This window comes from Nicotiana attenuata, chromosome 2, assembly GCF_001879085.1.
Source record: "Nicotiana attenuata strain UT chromosome 2, NIATTr2, whole genome shotgun sequence".
In the NCBI taxonomy this organism is placed as follows: Eukaryota; Viridiplantae; Streptophyta; class Magnoliopsida; order Solanales; family Solanaceae; genus Nicotiana; species Nicotiana attenuata.
In genome coordinates, this window is record NC_031990.1 from 16,990,840 (window position 1) to 17,001,259 (window position 10,420).

Here is a 10,420-nt window from a genome sequence, read left to right on the forward strand (position 1 = left end):
CTACCCCGAACACCTCCGAAAACACTCCCGAGCCCTCGGGGCTCCTAACCAATCACACACACTACCTCTATAGCATCCTACGAACTTGCTCGAGCGATCAAATCTCTAAAATAACATCAAAATAAATGAATCAAACCCCAAAACTCATAATTTTCCATTTCAAAGTTCATAAGCCTTAACTTTAGATATTTAGGTCCGAAACACGTCAAACGACGTCCGATTTCGACCAAATTTCACAGGAAGCGCTTAACGCATATTTAAGACCTGTACCGGGCGTCGGAACCAAAATACGAGCCCGATACCTATATTTTCTAACTCATTTTCATTTCCATTTTTCCTTTATAATTTCCGAAAACAATTTAACAGAAAAATTCTTTTACCGGGGTTCTGGACCTCGGATTTCGACTCCGGGCACATGCCCGAGTCCCATATTTTTCTACGGACCTCCCGGGACCGTCACATCACCGGTCCGGGTCCGTTTACCAAAAATGTTGACCAAAGTCTACTATATCAATATTAATATCATAATTCTTCAAATTTTTCACAGAACTCATATATTTTAACATATAAATTTTCCGGCTTCGCGCCCGGACTGCGCACGCAAATCGAGGCAACCAAAAGTGAGGTTTCCAAGGCCTCGGAAGCGCGGAGAAAGGGAGAAATACGGTGATGACCCTTTGGGTCGTCATATTCTCCACCTCTGAAACAACCGTTCGTCCTCGAACGGACAAAAGAAAGAAGTACCTGAGTCAGGAAATAAATGAGGGTAACGGCTCCGCATATCAGACTCGGACTCCCAGGTCGATGCCTCAGGGGGCTGACCTCTCCATTGAACACGTACTGATGGAAAACTCTTCGACCTCAACTGTCGAATCTGCCGGTCTAGAATGGCTACTGGCTCCTCCTCGTAAGACAGATCCTTGTCCAACTGGACAGTGCTGAAATCTAACACGTAGGTAGGATCTCCGTGATACCTCCGAAGCATAGACACATGAAACACTGGATGTACGGCTGACAAGCTAGGTGGCAAGGTAAGTCTATAAGCCACCTCTCCCACTCGATCAAGTATCTCAAATGGACCAATGTACCTAGGGCTAAGCTTGCCCTTCTTCCCAAATCTCATCACGCCCTTCATAGGCGATACTCGGAGCAATACTCGCTCCCCAACCATGAAGGCTACATCTCGAACCTTGCGATCTGCATAACTCTTTTGCCGCGACTGAGCCGAACGAAGCCTGTCCTGAATGAGCTTGACCTTATCTGACTGGAGTCCGACATCGCCTACCATATAACGCCTCATATGGAGCCATCTGAATGCTGGACTGGTAGCTGTTGTTGTAGGCGAACTCTACTAAAGGTAAGAACTGGTCCCACGAGATCGGACTGGCCGTCCGTCTGAGGATGGAACGGTGTGCTCAACTGAACCTGGGTGCCCAACTCCTGCTGAATTGCCCTCCAGAAGCACGAGGTAAACTGCGTACCCCGATCCGAAATAATAGATACCGGCACCCCATGAAGGCGAACAATCTCTCGGATGTAGATCTCCGCTAACCTCTCCGATGAATAGGTGGCTGCAATAGGAATAAAATGCGCTGACTTGGTCAGCCTATAAACAATGACCCAAATAGCATCAAACTTCTTCCGAGTCATCGGAAGTCCAGTAACGAAATCCAAAGTAATCCGCTCCCACTTCCACTCGGGAAGCTCAATCCTCTGAAACACACCACCAGGCCTCTGATGCTCATACTTGACCTGCTGACAATTCAAACATCGAGCCACATATGCAACAATGTCCTTCTTCATCCTACGCCACCAGTAATGCTGCCGCAAGTCCTGATACATCTTCGCGGCGCCCGGGTGAATAGAATACCGAGAACTATGGGCCTCCGCTAAGATCAACTCTCGAATACCATCAACATTGGGCACACATACTCGCCTCAGCAACCTCAAAATACCATCCACATCTAAAGTCACCTTCGTGGCACCTCCACGCTGCACGGTGTCTCTCAGGACACATAAATGAGGATCATCAAACTGTCGATCATGGATACGCACCAATAATGAAGATCGAGCAACCGTGCAAGCTAATACTCGGCTAGGCTCAGAAATGTCCAACCTTACAAACCGATTGGCCAAGGCCTGAATATCCAAAGCAAGCGGTCTCTGGCTGACCGGAATATAGGCAAGACTACCCATGCTGGCGGACTTCCTACTCAATGCATCGGCCACCACATTGGCTCTCCCCGGGTGGTACAAAATAGTAACATCATAGTCCTTCAATAGCTCCAACCACCTCCGCTGCCTCAAGTTCAACTCCTTTTGCTTGAACAAGTATTGCAGACTCTTGTGATCCGTGTACACCTCACACGTCACACCATATAGGTAATGCCTCCAAATCTTCAGAGCATGAACAATGGCTGCCAACTCGAGATCATGAACCGGATAATTCTTCTCGTGGATCTTCAACTGCCTCGAAGCATAGCAATGACCCTGCCATCCTGCATCAATACCGCACCAAGCCCAATACGGGAAGCATCACAATAAACTGTATAAGGTCCTGAGCCTGTGGGCAAAACCAATATCGGTGCCGTAGTTAGAGCTTTCTTGAGCTTCTGAAAGCTCGCCTCACACTCATCCGACCATCTGAACTGGGCACCCTTCTGGGTCAATCTGGTCATCGGGGCTGCTATGGATGAAAATCCCTCCACGAACCGGCGGTAGTAACCTGCTAACCCCAAGAAACTCCGAATCTCTGTAGCTGATGCTGGTCGAGGCCAGTTCTTGACTGCCTCAATCTTCTTCGGGTCCACCTGAATACCCTCTGCTGATACAACATGACCCAGGAATGCAACCGAACTCAACCAGAACTCGCACTTCGAGAACTTCGCATACAACTGACTATCCTTCAGAGTCTGAAGAACCACTCTGAGGTGCTGCTCGTGCTCTTCCTGGCTGCGAGAGTACACNATACGGTGATGACCCTTTGGGTCGTCACATTCTCCACCTCTAAAACAACCGTTCGTCCTCGAGCGGACAAAAGAAAGAAGTACCTGAGTCAGGAAATAAATGGGGGTAACGGGTCCGCATATCAGACTCGGACTCCCAGGTCGATGCCTCAGGAGGCTGACCTCTCCACTGAACACGTACTGAAAGAAAACTCTTCGACCTCAACTGTCGAACCTGCCGGTCTAGAATAGCTACCGGCTCCTCCTCGTAGGACAGACCCTTGTCCAACTGGACAGTGCTGAAATCTAACACGTGGGTAGGATCACCGTGATACCTCCGAAGCATAGACACATGAAACACTGGATGTACGGCTGACAAGCTAGGTGGCAAGGCAAGTCTATAAGCCACCTCTCCCACTCGATCAAGTATCTCAAATGGACCAATGTACCTAGGGCTAAGCTTGCCCTTCTTCCCAAATCTCATCACACCCTTCATAGGCGATCCTTGGAGCAATACTCGCTCCCCAACCATGAAAGCTACATCTCGAACCTTGCGATCCGCATAACTCTTTTGCCGCGACTGAGCCGAACGAAGCCTATCCTGAATGAGCTTGACCTCATCCAAGGCCTCCTGAACTAAATCTGTACCCAATAATCGAGCCTCTCCCGGCTCAAACCATCCTACTGGAGTCTGACATCGCCTACCATATAACGCCTCATATGGAGCCATCTGAATGCTGGACTGGTAGCTGTTGTTGTAGGCGAACTCTGCTAAAGGTAAGAACTGGTCCCGCGAGCCTCCGAAATCAATGACACAGGCTCAGAGCATATCCTCCAATATCTGAATAGTCCTCTCGGACTGGCCGTCCGTTTGAGGATGGAACACTGTGCTCAACTGAACCTGGGTGCCCAACTCCTGCTGAACTGCCCTCCAGAAGCGCGAGGTAAACTGCGTACCCCGATCCGAAATAATAGATACCGGCACCCCATGAAGGCGAACAATCTCTCGGATGTAGATCTCCGCTAACCTCTCCGATGAATAGGTGGCTGCAACAGGAATAAAATGTGCTGACTTGGTCAGCCTATCAACAATGACCCAAATAGCATCAAACTTCTTCCGAGTCATCGGAAGTCCAGTAACGAAATCCATAGTAATCCGCTCCCACTTCCACTTGGGAAGCTCAATCCTCTGAAACACACCACCAGGTCAAGTATGCGCATCAGAGGCTTGGTACATCTTCGTGGCGCCCGGGTGAATAGAATACCGAGAACTATGGGCCTTCGCTAAGATCAACTCTCAAATACCATCAACATTGGGCACACATACTCGCCCCTGCAACCTCAAAACACCATCCGCATCTAAAGTCACCTTCGTGGCACCTCCACGCTGCACGGTGTCTCTCAGGACACATAAATGAGGATCATCAAACTGCCGATCACGGATACGCTCCAATAATGAAGATCGAGCAACCGTGCAAGCTAATACTCGGCTAGGCTCAGAAATGTCCAACCTCACAAACCGATTGGCCAAGGCCTGAATATCCAAAGCAAGCGGTCTCTGGCTGACCGGAATATAGGCAAGACTACCCATGCTGGCTGACTTCCTGCTCAATGCATCTGCCACCACGTTGGCTCTCCCCGGGTGGTACAATATAGTAACATCATAATCCTTCAATAGCTCCAACCACCTCCGCTGCCTCAAGTTCAACTCTTTCTGCTTGAACAAATATTGCAGACTCTTGTGATCCGTGTACACCTCGCACGTCACACCATACAAGTAATGCCTCCAAATCTTCAAGGCATGAACTATGGCTGCCAACTCTAGATCATGGACTGGGTAATTCTTCTCGTGAATCTTCAACTGCCTCGAAGCATAAGCTCTGACCTTGCCATCCTGCATCAATACTGCGCCAAGCCCAACACGGGAAGCATCACAATAAACTGTATAAGGTCCTGAGCCTGTGGGCAAAACCAATATCGGTGCCGTAGTCAGAGCTTTCTTGAGCTTCTGAAAGCTCGCCTCACACTCATCCGACCATCTGAACTGGGCACCCTTCTGGGTCAATCTGGTCATCGGGGCTGCAATAGATGAAAACCCCTCCACGAACCGGCGATAGTAACCTGCTAACCTCAAGAAACTCCGAATCTCTATAGATGATGCTGGTAGAGGCCAATTCTTAACTGCCTCAATCTTCTTCGGGTCCACCTGAATACCCTCTGCTGATACAACATGACCCAAAAATGCAATCGAACTCAACCAGAACTCGCACTTCGAGAACTTCGCATACAACTGACTATCCTTCAGAGTCTGAAGAACCACTCTGAGGTGCTGCTCGTGCTCCTCCTGGCTGCGGGAGTACACGAGAATATCATCAATAAAGACTATCACGAACATGTCCAAATACGGCCTGAACACTCGGTTCATCAACTCCATGAATGCTGCTGGGGCGTTGGTCAACCCAAACGACATGACCAGGAACTCATAATGCCCGTACCGAGTGCGGAATGCTGTCTTAGGGACATCGGATGCCCTAATCCTCAGCTGGTGGTAGCCAGATCTCAAGTCTATCTTTGAAAACACTTTTGCGCCCTGAAGCTGGTCAAACAAATCATCAATCCTCGGCAGTGGATACTTGTTCTTTATCGTTACCTTGTTCAATTGCCGGTAATCAATGCACATCCTCATCGATCCATCCTTTTTCTTCACAAATAACACTGGCGCACCCCAAGGAGAAACACTAGGCCTAATGAAACCCTTCCCTAGCAAATCTTGCAACTGGTCCTTTAACTCCTTCAACTCTGGCGGGGCCATACGATACGGCGGGATAGAAATGGGCTGCGTGCCTGGAGCCAGATCAATACAAAAATCAATATCCCTGTCGGGCGGCATACCCGGCAGGTCTGAGGGGAAAACCTCTGGGAACTCCCGAACAATAGGAACTGAGTCGGTAGAAGGAACCTCTGTGCTGCAATCACGAACATATGCCAAATAAGCTAAACACCCCTTCTCGACCATGCGTCGAGCCTTAACATATGAAATGACACTGCGGGTGGCATGTCCTGGGGTCCCTCTCCACTCCAATCGGGGCAAGTCCGGTAAAGCCAAGGTCACGGTCTTGGCGTGACAATCCAAGATCGCATGATACGGGGACAACCAATCCATCCCCAATATAACATCAAAATCAACCATGTCTAGAAGCAATAGATCAACACGGGTCTCAAGACCCTCAAATACTACTACACAGGAACGATGAACTCTGTCGACCACTATAGAATCACCCACTGGCGTGGATACATATACAGGAATACCCAAGGCATCACGGGGCATAGCCAAGTAGGGAGCAAAATAAGACGACACATATGAATACGTAGACCCAGGGTCAAATAGCACTGAAGCATCCCTGTCACAGACCAGAATAGTACCTGTAATAACTGCATCGGAAGACTCAGCCTCTGGCCTGGCTGGCAAAGCATAACACCGGGGCTGAGCCCCACCTCCCTAAACTCATCTCTAGGACGATCAACCACTGGTTGTCCTCTGCCTCTGCCGGTCCGAGCTCCACCTCTACGGTCCCTACCTCCACCTCTATGATCCCTGCCTCCGCCTCTAGCTGGCTGGGCGGGCTGTGGATCACCTGCTGCCTGAATCGTGGGGCGAGGACCCTGCTGCTGAGAGCTGTCCGATGCTCGAGGGCAAAACCTGAGAATGTGACCGGGGTTACCACAACCATAACAAGACCTCGGCTGCTGCGACTGCTGGCCCTGTCGACCAGAATGTCCTCCCCTGAAGCTCTGAAGTGGGGGTGCACTGATAGGCTGCTGATCTGAATAATACTGCTGAGAACCTCCGCTGCCTGGAGCACCATGAGAAACCTGAAGCGCAGACTGAAAGGGCCTCGGTGCCTGACCTCTACCATAGCCCTACCTCCAGATGAGGTACCACAGAATCTACCAGTATGACGAGGCCTCTTGTCCGACATCTGACCACCTCCCCGAGTGAGGGCCATTTCAACTCTGCGGGCCGCATTGGCCGCCTCCTGGAAAGAGATATCACTACCAACTCCCATGGCCATCTGAAGACGGATCGGCTGAATCAATCCATCAATGAATCTCCGGACCCTCTCTCGCTCTGTAGGGAGTATCATAACTACATGGCGTGCCAGGTCGATAAATCTAGTCTCATACTGTGTAAGTGTCATAGAGCCCTGCTGGAGGCGCTCAAACTGCCTACGAAGTGCCTCCCGCTGAGTGACGGGGAGAAACTTCTCCAAGAATATCTCCGCGAACTGATCCCATGTCAAAGCTGGAGACCCTGCTGGTCTAGATAGGCAAAAATCTCTCCACCAAGTCTTGGCGGACCCTGCAAGCCTGAAGGTGCAAAAATCGACCACGTTGGTCTCCACTATACCCATAGTCCTGAGAATCTCATGACAACTGAATAGAAAATCCTGGGGATCCTCTGATGAAGCACCGTTGAAAGTGGTGGTGAAGCGCTTGGAGAACCGATCAAGTCTCCACAAAGCATCCGAAGACATGGCCGCTCCATCGCCGGCCTGAGCTGTAATACCTGGCTGAGCTGCCGCAGCTGGCTGAACCACTGGGGCATGAGTCTGTGGAGCTACCTGCTCCGGGGTGCGCGTAGCAGGAGTCTGAACCCCTCCTCCAGCCTGAGAAGTGGCTGGTGCTACTAGCAGCAAACCCGCTCTAGCAACACTATCCATAAAGCCTGCCAACCTGACTAGAGCATCCTGAAGGTCTGGGGTGAACATGACCCCTCCTGGGACCTGAGCTGGTCCCGCCGGAGCTACTGTGGCTGGAGCCTCCTCATCGTAATCAACATGAGGCTCCACCTCTGGGACTGCTGCTCGGGGCTGAGCTTTGCCCCGGCCTCTGGCACGGCCTCGGCCTCTGCCCCTCGTAGGAGCTGCTACTGGGGGCTCGGGCTGCTGCGCGGTGGAAGAGGAAGCACGTGTTCTCGCCATCTGCGAAAGAACAGAATAGAAAGACAATCAATCTTTGAGAAACAGAATCGCACGACAGGAAAGAACAAAAGTGAAACTTTTCCTAACTCCGTAGCCTCTGGGGGATAAATACAAACGTCTCCGTACCGATCCCTCAGACTCTACCGAGGTTATCCGTGAGTTGCGAGACCTATGTAACCTAGTGCTCTGATACCACCTTGTCACGACCCAGATTTTTCCCACCATCAGGCGTCGTGATGGCGCCTACTAACGGAGCTAGGCCAGCCATACATTAAACATTTGCTATTCAACCTCAACAATAATATATACTAACAACAGTTAAAGAAATGCGGAAGACTTTAAGTTTAACAAAATGATATAATAATGCGGAAGTTTGAAGCACCTCTCTACCCAAAATCTGGTGTCACTAGCTCACGGACTACTATAGAATACTACAACAAGTCTGAATGAAAGAAATACACATGTCTGTTTCGATACAATGAAAACAAACTGAAATAAGGAAAGGGACTTCGGCCTGCGAACGCCAGCTAGGCTACCTCGAGAGTCCCTGGACTGAAGATAGCTCCCGGATAAGAATCCTACTGCTGCTGTCCAAAAGCTGCTCCTAGATCTGTGCACAAAGAAATGCACAGAGTGTAGCATCAGCACAACCGACCCCATGTGCTGGTAAGTGCCTGGCCTAACCCCGGCGAAGTAGTGACGAGGCTAGACAGGACTACCAAACAAACCTGTACAATTTTTATATACAAATATGCAACAAAAGGAAAGAAAATACCGAAACTAAACAGTTAGAAGGGAGGGAAACATGCTTTGGGGAAAGTACAATTGGATATAAAGTTCGTCAGCGTAATTAAGAAACATGGCACAACAATAATTATCAAAGAATAAGAAGTTCAATAGTTGCACGGCATCACCCTTCGTGCTTTTACTCTCAATCTCACCCAAAGTAGTCAAATAAAATGCACGGCATCATCCTTCGTGCTTTTACTCTCACATAGCTCTCATCTCATGGCACGGAATGACCCTTCGTGCAAATATAATCAAATCAGAGCACGGAATGTACCTTCGTGCATAATTAGTCAAACATAGCACGGAATGACCCTTCGTGCAAATATAATCAAGAATAGCACGGAATGACCCTTTGTGCAAATATAATCAAGAATAGCACGGAATGACCCTTCGTGCAATTTCACTCTTCCTCACCCAAATAACAGTCACAACCAAACGGGCAAGGGAAATAAACAAGCAATATGAACTGTCCCGGCAAGGGAATAACACAAATAACAACCAAGTCCCGGCAAGGGAACAATAACAATATCTTTCACAACCCGGCAAGGGCAATACTCACTGTAATCAAACCATCCCGGCAAGGGATTAATCACAACTCCTTTCAATACGTTCATCTCTTACTCAATGGTATTCAACATTCGAGCCAATGCTCCAAAATATTAATATTTCACAACTTATCCTCTGACTCTTCACTTTTGCAGAAAAACATTTTTGTAGCTTAGAAAAGTTCCAAATTATCTCATAAACAAGTACAAACAAAGACCCACGGTCATGCTAGACTCCGGTGTATAGACACTCGTCACCATGCCTATACACCGTACTTGATCAATTAGCAAATAGCATTCATGATACTCTAATCCTATTCCCTCAAGCCAAAGTTAAGTCAAACACTTACCTCGGTCCGAAAATAGCAACCAAGCCTCTAGCACCGCCTTTTCCTCTAGAATTCGCCTCCGAAGTAATGGTATCTAATCATAATTAATTCAATAATATCAAATGAGGCTCAACAACATAATCCCATAGCCTAGAAATGAATTTCCTACCATTCTTCCAAAAATAGCAAAATCCGACACCGGGCCCACATGGTCCAAACTCGAGGCTCGGACCAAATTCCAATCACCCATAACCCCACGAGTTCAAATATATAATTTATTTCAAGATTCGACCCCAAGTTGAGGTTGAATCGCCCAAAATTCCCAAAATCCTAGTTCTACCCGAAACCCCCATTTTCTACCTTGAATTTCATAATTTAGGGCTAGGGATTTGATAGATGATGATAGGAAATGAAGAAGATGAGTTAAATGATACTTGCCCAAGGAACTTTGATGAAGGTTAACTCTAAAATTCGCCTAAGTGCTGTGGAGAAGACAAGGTTGAAGACAAATGGGAAAAATCCCGTAATAGCTACTGTTTTGAACTTAAAGATTCGCTGGGTAAAATTGTTCATCGCGTTCGCGTGATAACTGTCGCGTTCGCGTTGAAGGAAGGCAGGCAGGCATCGCGTTCGCTGAAAGAGGTCGCGAACGCGTAGAAGAAAATGCTGGGGGCCCAGGGACTGTTATACGCGAACGCGACAAGGGGGTCGCGAACGCGTTAAAGGGCGGGGCTGAGCTACGCGAACGCGTGAATCGAGCGCGAACGCGATGAGTAAAAATGAGGGCCAAGTCTTCTGAGTCAAATACTCTACGCGAACGCGATAAGGAA

The 10,420-nt window shown here is 48.8% G+C and overlaps 1 protein-coding gene across 1 annotated transcript; it reads right to left on the reverse strand.

Annotated features, from left to right (window-relative positions):
- On the reverse strand, window positions 5,206–7,018 carry LOC109216929 (RNA-directed DNA polymerase homolog; the record flags this gene model as incomplete). The annotated part of the gene is made up of 3 exons (XM_019381153.1): window positions 6,854–7,018; window positions 6,716–6,799; window positions 5,206–5,631 (listed from the first exon to the last, which is right to left on the reverse strand). Coding segments are annotated over exons 1-3 (675 nt in total), but the record flags the coding sequence as incomplete, so codon positions are not given.